This window comes from Ambystoma mexicanum, chromosome 2p (genome assembly GCF_040938575.1).
Source record: "Ambystoma mexicanum isolate Mex_15411 chromosome 2p, UKY_AmexF1_1, whole genome shotgun sequence".
In the NCBI taxonomy this organism is placed as follows: Eukaryota; Metazoa; Chordata; class Amphibia; order Caudata; family Ambystomatidae; genus Ambystoma; species Ambystoma mexicanum.
In genome coordinates this window covers 603301264-603327819 of record NC_090923.1, presented here as the reverse complement: position 1 = coordinate 603327819, position 26556 = coordinate 603301264, and the positions used below count along the sequence as shown (strand labels likewise).

Below are 26556 nucleotides of genomic sequence, written 5' to 3'. Positions count from 1 at the left end.
CAGCCAGAATGACATCTAATGCCATCCGGTTCTGAAGCGCTACCAATCTGATCGCTTTCTGCTCTAAAGTCATATTATATCTGTGGTCCGGTTGATGGTTCTCTCCAGTACTCTCGCTAGTTTCCTGATATCCACGGATTCGCTATCTGCCCAAAGAATGGAAGGAATGATTTCGCTACATCTCCTAAAACCTGTGCTGGAGTGTCGCCATTCTCGTCCCGCCGTGGACGAGCCTTCGAAACCTCTACAGTACTTGCTATAAACACCCCAGGTAACAGGATTCCTAGATAACAAGTTCCCTGCCAATCCCTGGGCAACCATGGAAATGCTACATTAACGCAAACAAAATAGATAGGTTCGCCTACATACAAAGGTCTGTCTTCCCCAGTCAAATTTGCAACGTTGGCACAACCTTTAAAATCTCCCATTGACCGGGTGCCATTCCTCTGTATGCAGAAAGAAACTGAATCAGGGCTATGGTTAACAATATAAGAAGGAGGCGCGGCATCCTTATTGCCTATCGGAGCCATTTTAAAGGAAATCAAAGATTGGAAAGGATGAGACAGTCTATCAGAAGGCCTAATAGAAGCAATATTGAGCTTACTCCTATTTGCGAAAAGCGAGCATCCCAGGGGAGTCAGAACACGTTTCTCAAAACTATTCAAATTAGTGCCATCAAAGTTCCCCGAGATGCTATCGTTCCATCGGCCAAAGGACAGTGCTCTAAGTGAAGCATAACAAGCAGTTGTCAAAGGTAAAGGGTGAATATACCAACCTAGCCCCTTATCCCCATGTTGCGGTAAATGCGAGCAGATCCAACAATTGGTTCTGTTAAAGATTGCATGGGTAGCATTCATAATTAGAAGTAGAGTGTTATTTTGATAATTCCGTCTATGCAAAAGATCTCTAGGTGACAAGGTATGTAGTTGCACAGAAGGAGTGGGAACAACAGTTATATTTTCAACAGGTAGGAAATCATTCAAAGGGTACATTCTCTCCAAATACCAAAACCCACAACCAACAGTTACTAAAAGTCCCGTGATTATCACCAGTAGGCAACACAACGTTTTCGGGGCCCCCATACATATCTGCTCATTGTCTCTCCTAGTCACATTTTTGTCCAAAAGTTCAGTACGAACGGTAGCGGATGCGGGCATTGTCGTCTTCAATCGAGAAACACCAATTGTTCGTTTGCTGGCGACTCCGGTCGCGCGTCTTCTTAATGTCTTTTCCCACAACCCTTAGCCAGCAGAACCCTTTATGCAATTGGGCCAAAAAAGGCAAGCCCTCAAATTCTTTCAATTGTACACCAAGAGCCGTATTGCAAACCTATCTCCTTGGGCGGAGATTATACTTCATAGTTTCCGGTGCAAAAGAATCAGCAGACAGGATGTCGTCACTTCCCACAGGAGGTGGCGAGTGAACGGAAGTTGGATCAGAAGATGGATGATCCACAAACGATGCAGTGGGAGAGCAAGGAGGCAAGATGGCCATTTTGTCGGGCCTTACAACTTCCGGAACGGCCTCCGATACTCTCTCTCCACCGTCTTCTGTTTCGGGTATGTTGGTTTCAATGTCGGAAAGGGGTTCTGCGTCTTCTGTATCGTATGGCACTGGGTGTGGGATCCGTTTGGTGTGGCTGCCGTGGATCCAGTGGCGATGTCCTCCTACCCGCACCGCAGTCTGAGTGACCAGGAGCACCTGGTAGGGGCCCCTCCAACGTGGTGCGAGGCAAGACGCTCTATCGAAGGATTTAACGAGGATCCAATCCCCTGGTCGTAGACTGTGACCGGGGCCCTCGTACCTCACCGGCAATGCCTCTCGCACCTGGTGATAAATTGAAAACAGGTTTTTAGTCAATTGGTTACAATAGTCGGAGAGAAGTACATTTTCTACATCGCGCAATGCGCAGCTTTTAGGCAAACCCCAAATATTAGCAGGTCTCCCCATTACCATCTCAAAGGGAGAGAGCCCAGTCTTAGTTTGAGGGGTTGTCCGCATTGAAAGTAACACGATCGGTAAGGCGTCTGGGCATTTTAGTTTGGTGCCGGCACACGTCTTAGCAAGCTTGTTTTTTATGATACCATTGTGTCTTTCCACTAATCCGGCGCTCTGAGCATGTCTGGCCGAATGCAATCGTTTGTCAATTTGCAATGCCGTACATATCTGTAGAATTACAGCAGCGATAAAATGCGGACCATTATCCGACCAGATAACTCTCGGCAAACCGAACCGTGGGAAGAATTCCTTTAACATGGTCTTTGCAGTGGTCATGGCTGTAGCGTCTTTAACAGGGAAAGCCTCGACCCACTTACTAAAGGCGCAAATGACCACAAGCACATATTTTAGATTGTTACATCGCTCCATTTCAATAAAGTCAAAGTGAATCACTTCAAACGGGACAGAAGGAGGCCCAAAGCTACCTCCTTGGAGTTGCTGTCCCCTTTCCCACATTGTGTTGTAGGCAAATCATGCAATTTTGGACATAATGCTGGGCAATTTTTGAAATCTTATCATTTACCCAGACTTTCTCTAACATTCTCGTGATCTGTTGAGTGCACACATGTGTGGGACCGTGTGCCATGGTAACCATCATTACTATATAGGCATTAGGAAGCAACCATTTCCCTTCAACCATATCCACCCAACACCCATCATCATCGAGTTTCCCCAAGCCCTTAGCCCACCTCTTGGATTCTTCTAATGTGGCATTGGCTTGGATATCCCGTACAGACCCAACACCCTCATCCATTGCATAGGCATCTACAGTCTCCCTTGAAACATACATCTCCGTGAAGAGATCAGAGGCAGTTTGTCTAGCTATTTGATCAGCGAAAGCATTCCCTTTCCCTACATCATCTATAATCTTGCGATGTGCTGCGCACTTAATGATTGCTAACTGACTAGGGAGCGCAAGCGCTGAAAGCAATTGTACTATCAGGGAGCCATGTTGGATCTTGGTGCCATGCGAAGTTAAAAACCCTCTCTGACCAAAGTCTCCCAAAGTTGTGAGCCACCCCAAAGGCATACTGGCTATCAGTATATATGTTTACTGTTAGCCCTTCGGAAAGCTCACAAGCTCGAGTCAATGCTATAATCTCTGCGGCCTGCGCAGAGTTATGCGTAATTCTCTTGGTCTCCACAACCGTACTCAATGTAGTGACTGCATAAGTAGCTGTGGATGTACCATCCAGTAGTTTGAAGCAGGAGCCATCACAAAACCGCTCCCCTTGTGGGTTATCCAAAGGAGTGTCCCTCAAATCAACTCTGCCTTTTGTATCTTGTTCAGTAGTATACAGGCAGTCATGTGACTCTTCGTCACTGCAAACAGTATTTTGCGGGAAAGGTAGGAGTTCAGCCGGATTAAGAATGCAGCACCTCCTAATTTGAATGTGGAGAGCAAACAAGATTAATTCATATCTTGTCAGTCGTGCGGAAGTGAGGTGTTGCGTTTGGGTTTTGTTCAATAGAATATCTACAGAGTGAGGCACCATCAGGGTTAAATCATGGCCTAGGACCATTCCCTCACTCTGTTTTACAGACGCAGCAGCAGCAGCAGCAACAGCGCACAAACATCTTGGCACCGCATGGCCTATTCTTCCCTCCATGTTCCTGCGTTAATACAGCCAAAGCACATCCATCACATTCATGCACAAACAACACAAAGGCCTTCTCATAGTTCGGTGTGCCCAAAACTGGCGCCGAACATAATGCAGTCTTCAGCAACTCGAATGAATGTTGATGCTCCGTATTCCATGGCAATGGCGAAGAAATACCCTTCTTCGTCAAGGCCAACATTGGTTTTATCACTAGTGAGAAGTTTGGGATCCATAACCTACAGTAAGAAGCCATACCTATCAAGGCTCTAACTTCCTTTTGTGTATTTGGGACAGACATGCCAGAAATGTGTTTTATTCTTTCAGGTGTCAATCTTCTTCCCTCCTTTGACAGGAGATAGCCTAAATAGGCGACCTCCTGGCAACAATATTGAAACTTTTTAATCGAAGCTTTGTGACCATGCTTAGCTAGATGGATGAGCAACAACACAGTGCCCTCTTTACAAGAGCTCTCAGAGTCAGCGGCTAAAAGCAAATCATCAACATATTGAAGCAACGTACAAGTAGGGGGCAATCCAAGGGTATCAAGCTGCTCTTTCAAAGCCCTACTATAAATACTAGGACTCTCAGTATAACATTGAGGTGCACGAGTAAATGTGAATGAGCGTCCCCCTAAGGTGAACGCGAACAAGTATCTACTATCCTCATGTATAGGCATTCTTTAGGTCCACAACACTGAAGTGAGTAGCCGTAGCTGGAATCATGGTTAATATTGTCGTCACATCAGGCACAATTGGAAATTGCGGAGCGACGACTTTATTAATGGCACGTAAATCAACTATAAAACAAAATGGAATTGCATTATCACCTTTTTTGTACACGGGTAAAATCAGACTATTGCACAAACTTCCTGCAATCTCCTCAATCACCCCACGATGCACAAAATCGGAAACAATGCTCTTCAAAGCTTGCTCGCCTTCAACTGAGATCTTATACTGTGGAATACGGGGCAGCTTAATTCCATGTTTCAAAACTATTTTAACAGGCTCAATCTGCAAAACACCAACATCATTGTCATCAACTGCCCACAAACACTCTGGTACATTACTGAATTCTGGCGGCAAAGGTCTAGTCAAGAATTGCGAAACAGAACATTGCTGTGGTGAAATCGTTATACGCACTCCATCAGAAGAACAATGAATTACCGCATTTAATTCCTTCAACAGATTCAACCCCAGCAAATTCTCTCCACAATTCGAAGTCAAGAGAAATGGACAGTGGTCCGTAAAGGGACCCAAAGAAATAGGTACCGGTGAAGAAACCGGACAAACAACTGGTGTGCCAGAAAACCCTACAGAAACATTGGTTTGCCCTGACAGTGGAATGTTTGGAACCCGAGAATGATCAATGGAGCACTTCTGTGCTCCAGTGACTATCAAAAATTGAAATTTCCTATTTCCCACTACCATTTCAACGTAGGGACCTTTCTGATTAACGGGAATAGGTGTAGGCTCCAAACACTGCTTCGGGCAAACCTAACGAAACAAAATATCATCAAAAGGAAGCTCTTCAGATAGATATGCAGCAGAAGGATGATCAAATATGTTTCTAGTATCCACACTCGAAGTCTGATTATCCTGTGAAAAAGGTTGTTGGGGATCCTGCGAAAACTGGCCTCTACCAGGGCCCCCTACACCCGGGTGACCTCTGGATCGTCTACCCATATTTCCAAATGTGTTATTCGACCTCTGTCGAAGGACGGGGCATTGTGCACGCCAATGACCCTCCTGGCAACAATAGGCACACTGGTTAATATTCACAGGACCCAAGGGCACATTCCCTTGTGGAACATACTGACCTATAATCTGCGAACTACCCCCTCTGGGGCCTCTAACAATTTGCTGTAACAATACTTTAGTCTTCAAATCACCTTTTCTCTTCTCGACTCTATCTTTTTCATTATTGACACGGTTCTCGTAGTACTGAGCCATGTGCAGTACTTCTGATTGGGATTTCGCCTGCCAAGCGCTCTCAGAAGACATAATTTGTGACTGGATGTCAGGCAGCAATCCACGTGCAAATTTGTCCACAAATAATCTTTTCCCAGACTCTGTGCCTAAGTCTTGTCCACTGAAATCCGAGAATACCTGTTCGAACCGATTAAAGAACCCAGTAGCACCCTCAGATTTTCCTTGGACACAGGCCGTAAGCTTGTCCCAAATAATTCTCTTTTCGGGGATTATAGTTTTCAGTTTTGCAATGATTCTGTCAGGCAAAGTTAGTGTCACCTGAGGTGGTCTCTCACCAGCTGGCCTTTCCCCATCAAGCCTAACTATGTTAGCCCATGTATCTCCCAACCCTGGTACATCGTCTATAGTTCTAACTTGTTTCCACAAATCTACAGGCAGGAGTACAGGGAATAGCAAATCAATGTCACCTAGGGTAAACACTGAGGACTGCAAAACAGACTCTATCTCTTTATAGAACCCTGTCGGATTTTTCCTAATGTCAGGAATAGTTTGTCTAATAGTATTCACTTCCTGTCGTGAAAACGGGACGTGAACAAACTGCGATACATAATGTGCAGGAATGTCCACAGCAGGTGTACCTGCTGCAGCATTAGCAGGAATCTCAACCTTTGGGACAAATGTCGGAGGAACCTCTCTCATAGGCAACTGAGATGTAGGCAACTCCGAACGCTTACTAAGCAACAGAGCTAAGTCGAGCGCTAAAGCAGTTGAAGTGTCAAGTGAAAAAGCTCTCTTATAAATGCTCAACTCTGTGGGACAACTAACCTTTCTCTTTAAACATTCATCCTGCAGGTACTCTACCATTACCTGTATCAGTTTCCTCTGCATTTCTAGCGTATATTGACTGTATGTGTCATATACCTCAACTGGAGTTATCGATATGTCTGAAATCCATCTAATCGCATCTTTTGTACAAATTCGCGCCTCAGATGTCGATTTACGACACGGAAGAAATTGTTTCTGTACATACATACTTTCTTCTTCGTCATCCTCATTCCGTAACCTTTCCAACTCCTTTCTATACTCAAATATCCTCTCAACATGCTCATGTACCTTCTCCCAGTGTCTCTTGAAAACGCTAAAGTATTCAGGTCCCTCAACCCTTGTGGGAGGTCTGCATTATTTAATTTACCCCACATTACACATAAATGAATCCCTAAACCTTCAATGAAAACATTTTTCTCAGGAAAATTATCCATATTAGAAAGTGTGGCAAGAACATTAGCTCGCTCATCTCTCTCCATACAATGCTTAGCCCATGCAAACAAATCCTGTTTCTTTTCTGTAGGAACAGTATTACGAGTAACAATCCTCGACCCCGCACCCTGATCAACTACAAGCGGTACAGAACTACTTGGGAGTGAGGGTGCAGGCAAATTCAATGGAGGTACTATTACTGGTGCAATGGGAAGAGGCAGAGGAGCAGGTGGAGGAACAACAACCGGAGGAATAGGAAGAGCAGGAATAACAGCAGGAAGAGGTACAGCAGGAGGAAGAGGAACATACGGAGGTGGTACAGAGGCACCAGGCCTTCGTTCATTTAACAATTTGTCGATAAACTCATCAGAAACATGAAGATCTTTAGAAGGATAGATTTTCTGCATACCGAGTGAGAAAGCCCTGTCCATATTCCTAACCGACTCAGACTGTTTGTCCTGATCATATAACAACGCCTTTTCAGCATTTGTTTTATGATGGCGCACATGTTTTTCACTACTTTTAAGCTGCTGCAACGCTTCTCTTTTCCAATTTTGCAAAACATCAAATGCTGCAGCTCTAGCCTTCTTTTTTAACAAGACTGACATTAAAATTTCAATACGAGGGATCTCAAAACTACCATTGACTGCCCACTGAAGTTCGGAGGCATGTCTGGTTTGTCTGTGCCAAATTTTATTAAATACTACACTTCCAATGCCATGCTTACAGTACATAGTACATGCCGGCGACCCCTCCTGTGGTGCCGGACGGCTAAATTCCAAAGATTGTCTATCGCTGCAGAATAATGCCCTAAACCAGCTAGACAATTTCCCAGGCATTTCTCAAATACTCGGTGTTACCTAGTCAATAATTGTGTCTGCAGATACAATGCGCCAAATTCAAATTGTCAGGGTTGAATTAAGAGTCGGGTAACGACTCACCTGACCAAACCTAAGGAGGACCGATCGGTTTACAAAGGACTTACCTAACGAATTTTACCTTGTGTATGGGGATTTCGGCAAATCTGCCCGCCTCAAAAAATTGACCCTCGTCAAGATGCCGTCTCAGACCACACGGCTATCGTCCAGGGAACGGATCGTGCAGCGCTGTTGAGGTGTCGCGTCTCGTTCAGTCGGGCCCGTTATGTCACACCGTCCGATCCCGGTCCGATAGCGTGCGTCAACCTTCAATAATCCGGCATCAATCTTGAGGGTCCCTATTCCGGGCGCCAACTGTGAAAACAAGGAAATAATATGAGGCAGGGTAACCAAAAAGGAAACACACCAAACACAGGTTACAAAGGAACATACAAAGTACTTTATTTTATACTGAATCCAGTTACAAAAGAACAGAACAAAATTCAGATAGCTATCGACCCTCAGTACAACACAGCGAACTCCGGCGTGGTTCGGTGTGCTCAGTGAGTGCAAATATTCATTGAAACAGTCAGGCTTTTATACATTTTAAGCCTGCTGTTCAGCCCTCCTTTGGGTTAACCATTCCATAAATAAGTTACTGCTCTAGGGTCCCTTGCCAGGTCAAATTTAGTTCATCTGCTCATCTATACGTATGTTAGTGTATGCTCTAGGCCTAACATTACAATGCGGGACTTAATTTATACAACATAGTTAAGCAGGTGTTCTCATTCAATTATAGATCATTTTCGGTGATACAGGTAATCCATTGCACACAGGTCAGCAGAAGGACAAGGTCTCAGCTCATGACCCTAACAAGTGGCCTGCAGGCAAGTTATACATTAGCTGTACAGAGGTCATGACAATCGAGTTCTGTTCTGAATAACATAGGCTACCATTTTAGCTCACATGGTGACTTTATAGAGCAAGAAAACCTAAAATGGCGGTTTGACCCAAAATGACAGTTTACATGGTTTCTAAGGTCAGGACCTTGCAATGCGAGTTTATTCACATGTAGTTTATAAGCAGTTTGTTAGCAGCTTGGCGTAGGCCAATATACATATATTCATAGCAATAGGAGGCACGATATAATTTCTAGTTTGACAGGGAGAGGAGTTCTCTCTTGTCAGTCAGTGTGTTCACATTGCTCAGCACGACCACGCTGACAGACAGGAGAGGACTCCTCGTCTGTCCGTGTGTTCATGTTGTCAGCATGATCACGCTGACTGATGGGAGAGGAGTTCTCTCTTGTCAGTGTGTTCACGTTGCTCAGCGTGACCATGTTGACTGATGGGAGAGGAGTTCTCTCTTGTCAGTCAGTGTGTTCACGTTGCTCAGCAGGACCATGCTGACTGACAGGAGAGGAGTTCTCTCTTGTCAGTCAGTGTGTTCACGTTGCTCAGCGTGACCACGCTGACTGATGGGAGAGGAGTTCTCTCTTGTCAGTCAGTGTGTTCACGTTGCTCAGCATGACCACTCTGACTGACGAGAGAGGAATCCTCTCCTGTCAGTCAATGTGTTCACGTTGCTCAGCGTGACCACGCTGACTGATGGGAGAGGAGTTCTCTCTTGTCAGTCAATGTGTTCACGTTGTCAGCGTGATCACGCTGACTGATGGGAGAGGAGCTCTCTCTTGTCAGTCAGTGACTGATGGGAGAGGAGTTCTCTCTTGTCAGTCAGTGTGCTCACGTTGCTCAGCATGACCACGCTGACTGATAGGAGAGCACCACCCCTAAATGTAGCCGCCCTTAACTTCATTAAGGGGTGGGTTCATGGCATCAGAGGTGCACCTAGGCTAAAATGTCAGGGGGGAAAGGGGACTAACACTTCAAATGTTGGGAGAGGCGCTAATGTCAAAGGCTGTGAGGAAGGCGCAAACTTCCTTGTGTGGGGGCACCTAACATCTTTCCACATTTCGAATGAGACTATTCTGGTGAAGCTTCAATGTTACAAGCAGCTACCTCTTGCCTTCATTTCTGAAACGTCACACTTAAGGACTGCTGTTAGAATGAGATATCTCATGTCACCACTTCCCTTCTAATCACTCCCCTAGCATGCAAGTGCTAACCCCACATCACGATTTCAATTACCTAAAAATGTATGGATATGAATGCAGGTGCTAACAGTGAAATGACTTCTCATGGCCATGCTAATCCCTATGGCAATTCTTACCCAGTTCCTGCCCTCCCCACCCAAAACACCTCCTCACTGGAACTCTTTGAGCTAGCTTTAAACATGCCTTGCCATCAAAAGTTGCCCTCATTGTGCCTGCAAGTGTTTCCTCAAAGGAGTCTTCTGAGAATTCATGACATCATTGGAGTTGTAAACACATAACTGGTGTAATAAAAATGTCTTAATCAGGTCTGCCTTTGGCCACTCAATTTAAAAACACCCTGCGTGTCTTTCACTGAAGTTCTTTTAAAAATAAGCATTGGCAAAGCCAACCATTTTGGCTTGTGGATAAGTATTAGGCATTTACCAGGCACTGCTGTTAGCTGCTCAGGTATTTAAACCATTTTGTACTGGCACTAACAATGGCCAGCTAATACCAATACAGACGTGCCTTTCCCATGCCTACACGAATGCCCAAACTGTTAGCATTGCCAGTGCTCTTTTTGATTTACCCTTGATGCACAGGGCTAAGCATCAAGGTTAAAGCAAACATACTACTTGGCTAAATTGGCCCACTTTGAATGTAGGCCAGTCTAGCCAGTAATAACACTTAAGGTACACAGTCAGCCTGGATATACTTTCTGTGGCATGGCATTTTTATTGGCTGGGAGTCCGTACATGGTAATAATGGCATATATTGATGCAGCCTGCATCGACATAATTAGAACAACCAGCATGAATATATTTTTATACTTGCATATCGCGCGTGGAAAGGCGGCATGAAATGTACTGGAAAATGTTCCTATGCACAATTTGTGATTTGCAACTATTGGAAATTTCCATGTGCTTCCATACAAAACCAATTGCAAACTGTATAGATTTCTACCCAATTTTGCAAAGAAAGTGCTGTAAAATGCATACTTTTAACCCAATGTTTCAAACATTTTCTTGGGAGTGAGAACCCCCCTCAAGCAACCCTTGTTTGGTTTGGGCTCCCTCACTGTGCTCTGTTGATCCTGCCTAATTGCCACAAGCATTTAAGCCTCTTAAGTTCAGAAATGTACCAGCCTCCACTGTACATCATTTGTCACTGTTTATGATGTGTGTTTTAATGCGCACACGGGGGCAGGGTGCTCCTTAATGATATGATATGGCATTTATAACGTGTCTGTACACAAGTGTTTCTTGGCATGACAAGGGAAGGAGGGAGAAACAAAAGAGTATGACAAAACACAGATCTTACTAGGCCTTGTGCCATTCAGATTGTGCAAGAGCAGGGGAGGGGGGAGGGGAGAAGTGCCGAGGGTGGGGTAGGATGCAGAAGTGCAGTAACAAAGGAGAAACAAGAGTGCAGCCAATGGATGGCAAGTGTGGGTACTCATATGTGCAGCCAACGGGTGGAGAATAAGAGCAAGAGCGGGGACTGTAGGGTTACAGATACAGACCACAAGTGCAGGGGAGCCAAGAGGCAGTGCGGGATTGCAACAAGACAGGAAGGGACCTGGGCCCGAATTCAGAGCTTGACCAGGTGACCAGTGCATGGATCAGGCAGGTGATCAGCAAGGGAGAGGAAGAGAGAAGGCAGAAGCAAAGAGACAGGTCTTGAGGTGCTTCCGGAACCGGAGATCTCCTCAAGTTTCAGCGAGGCAGGGAGGCTGTTTCCAGAGGAAGGCCCCAGCGGAGGAAAGAGATCTGCCCCCAACTCTTTGCTTGGAAAAGTGACTAATCCTCAGAGAATTGGAGGTGGCGCAGTGGAGAGCTCATGCCATCTTATATATATTTATTCATATGATAAAAAAGTTAGCCTGGCATGAACCTTTCTTCAGTAGAGAAATCTAACTTTGCTGTAGTTGATATGGAGTTGTAGTAATAAACCATGTTTGGGATCCTGCACACAAACTCAAGGGTAGATTTCTCAAGTCTCCTGTTTGCGGATGTGCCGCCGCTGGCCGAGTGCAAAAAATTGTAAGGGGGCCTCACCAAATGTTTTGCCCCGGGCCTCACCACATCTTCTGACAGCCCTGGCTGTGCTCCGTGCTAAACTGTGTTTTTGCTGTGTTTCGCTCTCCTGCCTCACTGATTTTGTTGTCACAACTCTCTCCCATTTTATGGCTTTGTGTTTTCAGGTGACGTTTTTCTTCTGCAGACCAGAGACCGACGTAATCCGCTTGTCTATGCAGTTTTCTCAACATCCAGGTGAGAGACGACATGTAATAAAGACTCATGGGTATGGATGGTGCCCGCTCAGAGACAAAGTTGCAGCCAGGAACATATGTACTTCTGGAAACTGATCAATCAGGCCACCCAGTGTGTCTGGGGTCTTTTTGCCTTGCCATCTCCTGTCATACATGAAATATCCAATGTCCTGTAAGAAATACTAATTGGGCACGGTTCTTGGAAAACATGTTGTGGTATATTGTAAGAAGAAGAACGTATCTCAGCGAGACATTAGCATCAGCTGAGATATGCATTTATAAGCTAATTGTATTTCTATTTATTGCATTTATATAGCACACCCAAACCTTAGGTATCTGTGCGCTTTGGTTTTAGTTACATAAGTTACATATTACATACAATAAAAAATTACATAAAGAAGTTACGTTACAGTAGCTGCATATGGTACAAAATTCAATACAGGCTTACAGATTACATATGATTAAGATTATCAGAAATAGTAGTTTAATAAGGTTACATATGGTGCAAAATACATTACAGAGGAATACAAGGAGGATACATAAGTTACATCAGGACAAATACAAGGCGGGGCAGATACTGTAATAGGCGGAGCCTCGGCTTACAGGTCTTGGGAGTTGAGCCAAGTTTTAAAATGTCTTCTGAAGTTGGTGTAGGATGGTTCTATTCTTAAAGGTGTGGGCAGTGAATTCAATTTTTTAGCTGCAAAAACCGGGAAGCTGTTGCTCCCGGCTTTCTGAAGCTTAAATCTTGGTATTATAAGGCAGTGTTGTTGGGCTGATCTAGTAGTACGGTCAGAGAGGCTTCGTACGATTTTGTCGCTCAAGTATTCGGGTGCCTGGTTGGCAAGACATTTATGCATAAACAAGAGTATTTTGAACAATTATTTCGTTAATTGTAAGACAATGTGCACTACGTCTCAGCTCTGAGATGTGGTGGTATCTCGGAACATTAAGCACCGATCTGAGTGCATTGTTTTGTAATGTTTGCATTTTGTCTAGGTTACGATGGTTACTACCTTTGTAGAGGACATTACAATAATCTAATTTGGATAGGACAAGAGCCTTAGCGATAGTAATGCAATTGGATGTGGATAGGAAGGTCCTACATGCATTAATTTACAGTTGTAAGCTGTAGATGAGGCTGTCGCGTTAACTTGTCTTGTCCGTGTTAAGGAAGAGTCGATGTACATGCCTAGGGTTTTTACCTCTTTAGACACTCTTACATTATTGCCATCAATGTTGAAGAAGTCAAATCGTTTGTCCAACCTATTGAGTTTAGTTTGAGATCATATAAGAAGGAACTCTGTCTTATTGTCGTTGAGGCACAGTCCATGTTTTGCCATGCAGGCTTGTATGATCAGGTAAATGTCGTTCAGGAGTTTAGAGTCTGTGTTATAGTCGCCAGTAATAAGAATGAGTATTCGGGTGTTATCCACGTAGTTGGTATAGGAGGCACCCAAATGGTCTAGATAGTCAAAGAGAGGCTTAGTGAAAATGTTGTAGAGCGTAGGGGAGACGCAAGAGCCTTGGGGGACACTACATGTGACTGGTGGAGGTTCTGCCACTGCTGTAGGTGAGAACACTCTTGTGGTTCTGTTATCCACGAATGACTGGATCCAAGCGATAGCTTGGTCAGAGAAGTGTGCTGCAGTCGTGAGGTGGTTGCATAAGACTTTGTGATCAACTAAGTCAAAGGGAGCTGAAAGATTGAGTAACAGAAGGAGGGCTAGGTTACCTTTGTCTTTAATGTTGTCCATTTGTGTTTTAAGGTCTATCATAGCAGTTTCTGTCCCATGTCTCAGTCTGAAGCCAGATTGTCGTAGTCCTAAAAGGTTGTTGTTTTCCAAGTGTGCCTGAATCTGCAAGTATGCAGCCCTGTCGATGATTTTCAAGAGAAACTGGACTGTGGTGATTGGTCTATAGTTTGTGGGGATGTTTGGGTCAAGGGGTGGTTTGTTTAGGAGGGGGAGGACCCAGGCGTCTTTCAATTTAGTAGGAACAGTGCTCGTTTCGAATGAGGCATTGATAATTGAGGTTATAAAAGGAGCAATCTCCCTAGGTAGCTCTTTAAAAATGGTTGCAGGGCAGGTGTCCCCCTGGCATCTTGAAGGTTTTAATCTGATTATTATGTCCTCAATGTCATTGGTAGAGAGAGGAGAGAATTTGAAGATATTATGGGGGTTGGGAGAGGGTGCCGGTGGATGCCAGATTTGAGATAAGTTGGTCGTAATACTCTGTTTACTTGCTTCTATTTTAGTTTGAAGGTGCTCAATCTTATCTTGTAAGGCTTTCTGGATATTGGTACACCAGGTTGAGTCTTTGGTGTCTGCCTCAGGTGGGGGTATAGGTGATTCTAGCTCTCTTAGGATACTGAATACCTCTTTAGTATTTGACTTGGCTTTAATGATTCTGTCATTGTATATATCACTTTAACTGTTGAGGATGGAACTTTTATAAATTGAAGATGCTGTTAAGAAGTTGTCTTTGTTAAGTATAGGTTGTTGCTTCCAGAGAGTTTCTACTAATATGTTATTTTTTCGCAGCATTCTGAGTTGCGGGGTGAACCAGGTATTTAAGTGAGCGTAAGGTTTGGTCTTCTGCATTGTTAATGGGGCCATTGTGTTAATGGCGTCACGTAGAATGTCATTATAAAGATCAACTAAAGAGGACGGGTCATTCCTAGCGATAGGGTCGTTAATGATCGATTGTATAAAGGGGAGTAGTGTCTGTTCTGTAACATTTTGTAAGTTCCTTGTAGGTTTAGGAAATGTTCATGCAGCACAGATCAGCTTCATTATTTTAGCCTAGTACTATAAACCAAAATGACACTAGACATTGCTAGACCGAGTGGTGTGACCATAACCTCTATTTCTGTGGAAATGTCAGGGTTTCCTGAGAAGTGCCAGATACAATGTGAGAGACAGCAATGCTTATTTGTTGCTGCAAGAACTCATATCATAGCAAAAACATTGAATACCATTGCTGCGAATCACAAAACATTGTTTTTTTTTTATAACAGATTTCAACACAGCTCATCGAAAATATAGATGGGGGTTGGGGTACTAATTACGGTCGGGGTATGTGGGGGAGGCTGCAGGGGGACTACTCCACATTTATTTACAATGACCTGTGTCAAAATCTGTGAAAAAAAGCGAGGTTTAGTGATTCGCAGTGCTTTTTTTTAATGTTTTAATGTAGATCCCATGTCCATACATAGGAAAGACCTAAATAGCTTGGGTGAGACATGATATATGGTAATTAATCAAATAAATAGAAAGTGTCTTAAAAAATCTTGCTGATGAAAATATCATGGTGCAGCATCAGTTTGCCAAAGCCAGATGTGCTGCACATTTAACATCAACATCTCACTTCTACAGGAGCAGAGCTTCTGGTGGCATTCTGTGACCTCCGACAACCTTCTGCGTCCTGCTTTGGTGCAGAGGTCTCCTGTAGCGGCGACAATGACAACATTCGTTTGCACTCTGTTGTGCCAACACTTTCTGAAGTATTCAGGGGCACAATAGCAAGGCTCCCATTCCCACTCAGTGACCTCTGCTACTTTTCCTTGATCCTCCAAAGTGCCAACACCTTTTGTATCATTCTGTCAGCCTCTATAACACAAGGGTACCTCCTACTGTTCTGCAACCTGTTATGGTGCCAAGGCACACTGCAGTATGTGGCCTACTTCATTTCCATGCCTTTGCATTGCACTCATCATCTACTCCAGTACTCCATCTTTGAAAAGCTTTGCATGATATCCAAGCACATGCGTTTACCTCCACAGGGCCACACATTAGAGGGCAGCCTCTGACTTCTCATATCACAGGGGCCTAGGGGAGCTTCAGTTGATGAGCAGGTATCCCGTGGCTTCAACCAAGTAAATTACTTCGCTGTAATGTTACTTTGTGGGTGTTTCTTCGAAATACTTCGAATATGTATCTGCATTTGTGTGGGGTAGCAGGTAAAAGAGGGTAGGGCGGGGGTAGTAGTGAAGAGGAAGGGAGGGTTTGGGAAGACCACCCCACCACTTCCCGCCGCTCCCAAAAAAGTTTCGAAGTAAAATGTCGAAAAAACACACACGAAGTACATTTCAACAAAGTAATTTAATTGGTTGAAATGACATGGAACCGATGGGATACGAATGCACTTCATTCCATTGCAGCAGTTACTCACTTGTGGGATTCTGGGCGAGCCACTTTACCCCTGTGTGCATGTTCCTGTGCCTGCCGCTATGGGAGCATATAGACACCAAGCAGTTAGGTCCACCTGGAAGCAGACAGATGTGATTTGATTCAGTATTTCACCATATAATGCTTCTCACCTCTTCTCTGCCACTTTGGATAGTACCAATACCTCAAACAGCTTTCAGTGACACTATAGGGAAGGGCCAATAGGGGTCAGGTCTGCAGTACACGCTTCATAGAACGCTGTTTAGTCCTAGTCATTTTGCGACAGACAGTAAGTATTATGCACTTTACGTTTTTCGTTTATTTTATAGCAGAAAACAACAAAGATACCACAAACTACAGCCCCCACAACCCCCTGTATTTCCCAGCCAATTCCCCGATAGTCCACCAATCAGGTCAGTAGTGTCGAGTGCAGCATCCATCTTTTGGAACAAGTCCCCTTTCGTTCTGCAACCCTCACTGCTCCCCACTAGCATCCCTCCTGGAAATGGAATGAAAGCCACTGCTTATTTAAGAACTGACCGCATAGGCAGGAGCCCCCACAAAAAAGTATGTCCTTCTTCATCCAGAAATACTCAAAACAACAGTGCCGGAGAATGCTTGCCTCCATATGATTAATGGAATCTCGCCTGTTTGTCTTAAATGTACCAGGTCTAACTGGCATTCTATGGCAGGGCACAGAGGCTCCCATTATGCACCTGCCCCCACAGATGAAGGATGCATGATAGGTTTCTAATAAAACGTATACAATACAGACGCATTGGACCAGTCTGCAGATCAGAGAAGATCCACCAGTCTGACTGAAGACCATAAAACTTTACATGGAGAGGCCAAAATGGGCATATCACCTCCTGCTTCTTTAATGACCCAGTTAACTCATCTAGCTAAAGAAGGGCCATGGGGGCATAGGTTTAAAGGTTTTATGGAAAGAAATGAACACATCACCCCTGTGTGTTCAGCCATTACCAACTCATATTGCCACAGACAACTGATAACACATAGATTTTATGCCATTACCTGAAAAGCCTTTTTATTATGTTTAGAAAAAAACTAAGGGAGTAAATACTCGAACTCTAAGATTTAAAGCATATACGTGCGAGGCCCTTCAGAATGCAACCGCATACACGAGTCACCAACTTGGCCGACAATGCTTTCAATGTCGGCATGGTGTTAGAAGGCTACTCCTGAACTAGCGATTGAACCACATCAACATTCCATATGAAAAGATGTCTATGATGAGGCGGAGAAGGAAACCAAGGGATGCTCATCTACTGGTAGTCCTGCCTCCAAGTTATGGTGTGTCAAGATGCCTGATGTGGAAATGTTAACTGTGCAGTGCGATGTCCGAGGAGCCAAGTCTGCCAAAACACTAACCGCACGGACTACATCTGCCTGAATGGGATCCTACCTCTTTACAGACACCAGCTAATCCAGCCCTTCTAAGCAGCAGAATAGGAGCAGACAATACTTGGAGCCCAGGACCATTTGCTAAAACAGGCATCTGCTTGCAAATTTCCTCAGGGTAAACATTTGTCCCTCAAAACCTGCAGGCCATGAGGACCACGGCCTCGCAAACCACCACAGACTGCGGATCCAACCTCTGACTTCAAAGTTGCATAGGTCATCTCTCAGAGGATTGGATACCACCCCTGGGGTTGTCAGAGCAGGGCCACCAGAACCACCTTTCCCCTGGGACGTTTAACGTTTAGTAGCAGCCTGGGAATCCTGGATAAGCGTAATGGATCCCGGACCACAACTCTGAAATAAAGGCCTTCGTCACCACCTCCCGGGGATCCCACTCCTCTGCATACTGCTTCTCCTTCCGTATGGGAGTGCAATCCCTAGTGGACATAAAGGATGGGCACAGCATCCTGGGGGAGGGGATATGCTCAACAGTGAAGCGAGACCGCAAGTTAAGTCTAAGTCGATTCCTTTGATCCCACACTGCACTGTCACAATCTTGCTTTCCACTCAAACGGTTTTTATCCCTCTCTTTGGACAAAGGTTTTCAGACCGCGATACTACTCTGATGTGGTAATGATGTGAAGATACCTTCCCCATCAATTTTTAACCTTTCTTTGCTTGCCAGTACACAATACTTTGCAAGGAGTTGTGTATCTAATACATGTACCATTTAGTGGGATAGTTAATATTTACAAAAGTTTGAGGCAGCGCTTACTTCAATGTGTCATTAAACGCCCTAAATGAAAGGTATAACATTGAACATACTTATAACGTCATTTGTTACAAACTCAGAGTATGAACTATGTAGAGCCCACAGGAGAAGTAGTCAGATTTGTCCGGGGACTGCAGTTTCCCTGCCTGACAGCTGTAGCACAGATGCCCATCAGGCGCTCCCCTTCTAGTCAAGCCGATGACCTTTCTTTCCGCCTATAATTACTGGGTCCCCAGAAAGGAGAGTTCAGTTTGAGACTGATCTGTGAGTGGAGATTCCACTGGATGATGCAGGATTGTATCCCCACCTGAACCACTGGCACCGGCACCCTGCATTGAATGCTGTGCCTTTTTTATAGCCCCTCCAATACTTCTGCTATATTCTTACACCTCGTGTGGCATTCTTATTATTATTGTATTTATTGAGCGCAGACTTAGCTTCGAGAAACAACGGAGCGCTTTACAGAGGTATACACCAATACAGATACAATGCGGAGTGCTTTACAGAAGTATACAATAGTACAGATGCATAAAACAGCACTTTACAGAGGTATGAGCAGAAGAAATATACAGATGGGGTAAGATGCAGGGTAGCACAGAGGAGGGTGTACAGATGTACACGGTGGTGGGGAAGAGAGGGGTGGATGTGTCGAGCGAGTGAGTTGGCGCGGGGGCGTCATGATGGCTTTGGTATGGAGGAGGACAGACTCCTTGAAGAGCTGAGTCTTGAGTTATTTTCTGAATTGTAGGAGTGCGGGGTCAAATCTGCTGCTGACTGGGAGGAGGTGCCATAGTCTTGGGGTGTAGGCAGAAAAGGCTTGTTTTCTGGTCCTTTCCTTTTTGCAGCAGCAGATTTCAAGTCTGCATGTGTCCTGGCTTCTGGTGGTGCTCTGTCCATCGGAGATGCTGAGTTTCTCCATGAGGTAGCTGGGTCACTTGAGGGAGACTGACTTGTAGATGTTGTAGCAATACTTGAAGGTGATGTGTGTGTGCAGTGGGAGCCAGTGAAGGTCGATGAGGGCCAGTGTGATGTGTTGAATCTGTGGTGACCATTGAGGCCGGGTGCAGCTGTGTGTAGTACACGTCTCAGGAGCACAAGGGAGGACGACGGGAGGCCTTCGAGGAGGGCCTTCCTCCCATCCAGTTGGGGTAGGACCAGTGCTTGAACAGTGGATCTAAAGCTGTCTGGAGGTAGGAATGGCTTGACTTTTCCGCAGGAGGGAGAGGTGATACCAAGCTGTCTGATTTTCTTGGCTGTGTGGGTATTGAAAGAGCGGTGTTTGTCGATGTGGAGCTCAAGGGGCTTAACACAGGAGGTCACCTTGGGTGTGAAGCCCTCAGGGCTCATGGTTGATAGCCAGGTCTGTATGTCTTGGTGTGCAGTGTTGTTAGTGAGGAGTAGGAATTCAGTCTTGGAGGGGTTGAGCTTCAAGTATGCACTGGACATCCAAGACTGGATTAGTGAGATGCAGGTTATGAGCCTGTGGATGTCCTTGATGGAATCATGGAAGTCATTTAGGGGTCAACAGAGGTTGCAACTGCGACCTCTGAGGTCTCCCTTGCGACCTCTGTGGTCTCACTTGTGACCTCTAAAAACAAAAAGAAATGAAACGCTTTTTTTATTTTTATTTTGGGAATGCAAGCTTTGTAGTACAAAAAAGCCAGCCACTCCAGGAGTAAAGAGCCAGCACCATGTGGCCTTTTACTTCTGGAGTGGCTGGCTTTCTTGGTCAGACCCCTTAAAAAAAAAAGAAGAAAAATAAGAACAGGAGTGCCACAAGTCTATGACACATTCAGCACTGACCCCAAATAAGAAAGAATAGGAATACCAAATAATATGTCTTTCTGGAATTCTATACAATAATTGCTAGACTCATTAAAGGTTTATTTCAGGCACACTTCACTGATTTAGTCTGTTCTTTAACACCTCAACTCAGCCTTTCATCCTTCTGAGGTCGATAAATGAGTACCAACACAGGTTGGGTGATATTGGGTGTATATCTTTTCTATATAAAGCGCTTAAGCGTAAGTGCTATATAATAACACATCATTATCATTTGGTCATGGACATCTGCTTGCATTCACATTCATTTGGTAATATGGGCCTTTACACACTGATCTTAACGATACATATGGCGATCCATTCTTGTATGAAATGTACATCACATTAGTGATATCGTAACCATATTTTTCGTAGTGTACAATGCTATGTGATGCCACTTCCTGTTTTGTCAACTGGTGAAGGGTCGTGTTCCATCGCTTCCCGCGATTTCACTTTGGGGTGGGGTCAAATGACATCACTTCCTGTGATGTCATCAGGAGTCAAGGGTCGTGTGATGTCACTTCCACTACCCCTGGCATTTTGGTGGAATGACGTCCATGGATGGAATCGATCTTGAGGTATAGCTGTGTGATGTCGGCATATTGGTGGATGTTGTATGTGGCTAGAAGAGATGCTATGTAGGTCATATGTAGCATGCAGTAATTCCATTTAGCATGCCAAGAAATCTTGTGCCATTCTCGGATCTACTCTAGAAATGTTGTGTGGCACATAGTCTCGGGAGGATAGCTCAGCGGCAACGTGCTTCGCCTTGAAAGCAAGACGACATGGTGCAACACAGGTTCAATCCCTGGGTCCGCGCTTAAAAACCTCTGGGTATTTGGGTATTAAGCGTGTTATAAATAACCTATCATATCATGGTAACCCCCTGTAACATTCAGAAACGTGTAACATTCTTAGACCGTGTACAGAATCATATGTAGAATTTAGAAATGTTAGGACAGAAATCAATTGCTCGGGTTCCTTTATCTAACACTGTGTCCCCCTAAAACTTTTGTGCTAACTTTCTTGGTTTTTAAACTTATTTTTTCAGTCACCTGGACTTCTATTAAAGCCCCACTGCACATGTAACTCCGGGTGTGCTGCCCTTAGTAGCGCATATTGCCATTTGGACAGGGGAGCTTACTGAACACCTCAGTTTGACCCTGAGTGAGCTTTCTCATGCCTAAGGTGTGTTGCAGAGTATGCTGCTGGCAGCTACACATTCTGCTTCTGGCCACAATATGCTGTAGCTTGTTTACTGTGTTGGTAGACCGTTTCCCCTCAAAATGTGCAAAATGGATACCACTACATTTTCAAAGCCCTACATCCTAGTCATTTAATTTTGTGGTCCATTTTCTGGATCAAAAAGAATGCCCCAAATGCGTGTTCTGCCTACAAAGACTCTGGGCAGAGCCAGCCCATGCACCCTTTGTGTGACTGCCAGCTGGGTTTCAGCTAGATGAGGGTTTCTCAAACGCCTCCATAGCCATCTGGGCAGGGGCGTCATTTAGGGATACCCAGGGGCTGCTGTTACTACCCCTGGCACTCCCTTCGGTACCCCTGGCACGCCCTCTGAGACCCCTAGCACAGCGGTCTTTGCAGTCAGATGTCAAAAATGTATTTACTGCTCCCACCACGTACCACCCTACCAATCATCTTTTCGAAATGGCTTGTGTTTCTGGGAGCGGCCATAGAGTGCAGCCGTCATTCATTGGCAGAAAAAACATTATTGTCCACAGCAGCACTTGCTCTGCATCGTCAGGACTGCTATTGCATAGAGAGCTATCTTTTTATACTTTCAGCGTGTGGGATATTTGCACCTTTGGTTAAGTGAGACTTTGTGTTTACTTTTGTGCATTTTAGGACAGTTTGTAGCAAGGGATGGATAGCTCAGTCAGTTACATGTCTGCGGCTAGCAACTGTTCCCCTTGCTGCCTTTCACAGTCACGGTCATTCAGGTCCTTCTTCCTTCCAATGAGAAACTGAGTACAATTAAGTTAGACAACATTAAGATCTATTACCAGTACTACGAAATGGAAAAATAACTTTAGCAAATGCTGTTCAGAAAACAAGAGAATAAATCCTACTCGACTTAATGTACCTGTTTCATTGAAGACTTATTTTGTGTTTTCAGATTGATTCAGAAAGTAAATTGGTGCTTTGCAAATCGGCTTAATTTAAAACAAACATCTGGTTCTGCTCATGAAAGAAAACAGAGGTGAAATCATAGAATCCTACTGCAAAACCTGGGCAAAGCAACTTGCAGATCATGACTGTTCCTGGCATATCAGGCTTTACCTGACATGAGATGGCAGTATTTGGGCGATTGACGCTGCACTGGGCGCACTATAAGTGATCTTGGGTTTGTGAGGCTGTGCCTTGCATATGATGACTATACATGGCATAAGAGGCTTTACCCGGTATAAGGTGGCACTACTTGGGTAGGTGGGGCTGCACTTAACATATTATAGATGCTCCTTGCTTGTGATTCTCTAACTTGCCTGCAATGTCAGTAACCAGCCTTAAAGGCTACACTGGAATATGAAGACCTATGATGGCTCTGTGTGGTTGTGCCCCTGGCGCCTCATGACTGCACCCATGGCATATTGAGGTAGTACTGAAGTTATTGCATGCTTGGCAGCTAAGATAGCATTTTGTTTTCTTTAGTACTCTGTTATAATCTTATTGTTAGACTTACTGTAGGTTTTTTTCATGTGTGATGTTGATTCCCATGATTACATTAATGTCAAAGGTTATATGACCTCACTTCATGTGATATCAACAGGTTCAAAGGTTATGTTGTGATGCTTCCGGTGATGTCATCATGAGTGTAATGTCACTTCTTCTACCTCTGACATGTTGGGTAATTTGCCTGGCAGCATCTGTGTCGATGCGCCTGGCTGCATGACGGTTTTGCTGGCGAGCCCCGATAGGATGGCTACCAAAGGTTTCAATGCTGCTTGGTTGTGGACTGTTGCAAAGGGTCACCCCTTCCACTGTGTGAGTTTGCATATATAGGGAGACATGTGCCCTTGTAGGGATCCATTTTAGGACCTACTTGGAAGACTGCTAGAGAGGTGTGCTGCTCCTGAGGATCCTGAACCCTGCTGTCCTGGCTGGGCCCTGTCCTTTTGTGGATGCCTCTCTGTTTCTCTGTGCCAGAAGAGACCCTTGCTGGCCACTAGTCTGCTTTCCTGCTCTTTTCCATTCTGAAATTCTAAGCCTGTAGCCTCTAATGCTGTCCTGAAGACTTACTTACTGTCACCTTGGAATGCATTGGGCCTAAGGTCGGAGCTCCTCTGCTACCTTGCTCAAACCCTTAGTAGTTTGCTGTCTCTCTGCTATGTCTTTGCTCAGTTTGTTTTGGGATGCTTTATATCACACCCTAAAACTGTTCTGCTTGAAAGAACTGCTGCCTGACTGACCTGTGTTCCCAGAGTGGTCTCTCACCTACTTGCTGGGTCCTTCTTGAAGCAGTCATTACTGTTGTGCTCACCTATGACCCGTTGGTCAACCACAGAGGGTTGTTCTTTGTTTTGGTACTGTTGTTATGGTTCTGCCAATTTATGGGTCTTTACTCATAGTCAACTATGAAACGAGATGGCTTGACATACCTCATCACAAACATGACACTTTTCACTGCACCTACGCTTTCTGGGCAATTTCTGCCGTAACTAGCACCCTGTTCCTGTTATACAGGGTCTACACGGTCTCCTGGCTCCAGGTATGGAGCATTTTCTGTCTGCAACCATAAATCAGTCACCATTCTCCAGTGGCTAACACAAAATGTGGGTGCCCTCCTGCGAGCCATGCTCAGGCCCTCCTCCCCAAGCTCGGCAACAAAAGAGTGGGTCGCATCTCAGTCTGTGCATACCTGAACCACAATGCATGCACAGTGGACATGATGACCATGCTGTTGCAGGTGCATGCCGCACTCTGCACTAGGTGCAAGCATGTGTTTTAATCAAACTTTAAATCTTTCACCTAGTGCAAGACATAAAAAAGCAGTGTCTGATAGCAATTTGATATGCAATTCTGTTGGTTTGCTCATTAAATTGGCACTTGCGTAGTAAAGCTAGCTATTTAATTTACCCTGTTCAATGAAAGCACAGCTTGCCCAGCATTCCTCTCTTGACTTCATGGCTCTCTCCACCCTCCTTTTCTCTGATCACAGCAAGTCCAAAGGGCCTAAGGGAGAGAGAGTGCAGCAGTAATCCTCTTCTTCACTCTTAAGTGCCAAAGCCATATATGGGAGTGCTAGGCAAAACGTGTTTAAGTAATCAGGGTGATACTTTTCTTTTTTAAAGTGAAGTATATCCTGTCTGGCAAAGACCAGTATGTGTTAACTTTATTTATTTTTAAAGAAAGCTATGCAATTCTATTCTGAACATGTAAGTTGGTACATAATGCCTAATTATAGTATTGCTACTGTAAAGCACAGTATTGTCTCCATGCTTTACAATAAGATTTAGGCTAAAGTATCTAAATCTCCTAGTGTCAGCTATATCTCATTTTGTTGGGGAAGATGCATCATATTGACGAGTGAACACTTTTTAAAATGTACATGATTACATGGCAAACCTAACCCTGTAACCTGCTGGTTGCGTACATATTGCACTGGGGCTCAACCCATGAGCTGATCACATACTCCTTGACATTCTATCTTATCACCCTCTTACTTTATACCAGCTATCGTGAAAGTGGGATGGCCTCAAACTACAACATTCCACCTAGTTTTCCCAGTTCTCTGCCTGCTATGCCATCCACTCTGTTCAGTATCTTTCTTTCCTCTTACATAATGAATACACAAAGCTAAGCAGCTCTCTAAACAAAGTAGTGATCAATGCTTCAATCCAGACTGTACATCTACAGATCTACTGCACTACCATACACTGGAGTTAGCCTCCATACCTCGCTTTAATATGATTAAGATTGCATTATATATTAGCACGGGGAAAGAGCTGGCCAGACTGTTTTCAGAGCCTTTTTATCATATCCATGTGTGCCCCTTCGTGCAGCTAACCTTTTACATTTTACAGACAATCATGCAGGGCTCACAAAGTCTTTTTGGCCATTCACATAGTCGAGTCAGTTTTATGAAGGGTGTGTACCATTTGCAGGGTATGTTTGAAACTTTATTTAACATTTAATTTGCAGAAAATGTCAAAAAAAGTTTCACTTTGCATGACTGGCCTCTGGGTGGCAGCAGTGTGTCAAAAAAGTGGGTTTGTGGTACCATGCACCATTTAACATAAAGCGCATTGAAATGTGTTGTCATCCGTTACCATGGGTCGAGTGTATTTCTCTTTGGTTGAGTTGGTAAACTGAGTTACTCAACCTGCAGGTCTAGTGGAATTTTTACTGCACAGCCTGACTCCTCTCACTAATGTCTTACTTCAATGGCACACAAAACTGCTGTATTGTTGCTCATTTTATGTCTTGGTTACAAATAACGTCTGGTGAAATTAAACATATTAGTACAACATTGCTAATAAAATGGGTGTGTTTGCTGATCAAGAAAACTTTAATTCGCAATCTCTGCTAATCAATTTTTGAAAACTAATTTATGTCTTGTATTGTGGAAACAAGGGGGCTGTGTCTGACACCCAAATGTACTAGCGAACTCAGTGCATGTACAATACAATTACACACAGTGATACCATAAGGAAATATGTTCCTGCTGACTCTGTCAGTATATGCCAGTATCCCCATGTACAAACATTCTCTTGTTGGATTTGCCCTTAATGCCAGTACAAATATCCTGCCACAGGAAGAAAATATGTTATTGCTGCTTCACAAATGCTTGCCCAACTTCTGCACCGCCATGTAAGAATACTCTTCATGTTGAGTTTATCCTCAGTGGCAGTAAGGCATGCAATGCTGCAGTAAGGAGCCATTTCCTTGTTTGGCTGCACAAATGCCCCCACCCAACATGTAAGAACACTCATCATGTTTACTTTACCCTAACAGCAGCAAAACATGCAATGCCACAGTAAGAAAACATTTACTTGCTGACTGCATAAGTGTCCCCACCCTTCCAATGTAAGAACACACATTATATTGGCCTAGCCTCTTATGTAAGTAAGAAATGCCTTGTCACAGAAAGAACATGTCTGATCTGCCTGACCCATTGAGCTATGAAAAACCCCACCCCAAACCCTCCTACAAGTATTAACATTCATCGTGTTGGCTTTGCCCAGAATAGCAGTAAGCCTGTAAGAAAGCTTCCAGCTCCAATGCCCCTTGCCTTGGCCTGAGCCATGCATGCACACATTCATACCCATTCACCCACCAACCACTCATCCAGTGGTGGCTGGTGAATTATTTAATTGGAGGGGTGTAAACATTTTCCACAAATATGCCAGAG

At 44.4% G+C, this 26556-nt stretch overlaps 1 protein-coding gene across 5 annotated transcripts in view; it reads left to right on the top strand.

Moving 5' to 3' along the window:
• SEMA3B (semaphorin 3B) overlaps positions 1-26556 on the top strand; it is a 600182-nt gene that overhangs the window by 519925 nt on the left and 53701 nt on the right. For all 5 annotated transcript variants that reach the window (XM_069644131.1, XM_069644132.1, XM_069644130.1 and 2 more), the window contains one exon: positions 11937-12006. In XM_069644131.1, coding sequence (XP_069500232.1) covers positions 11937-12006 — 70 coding nt within the window. The remainder of the gene's footprint in view (positions 1-11936; positions 12007-26556) is intronic.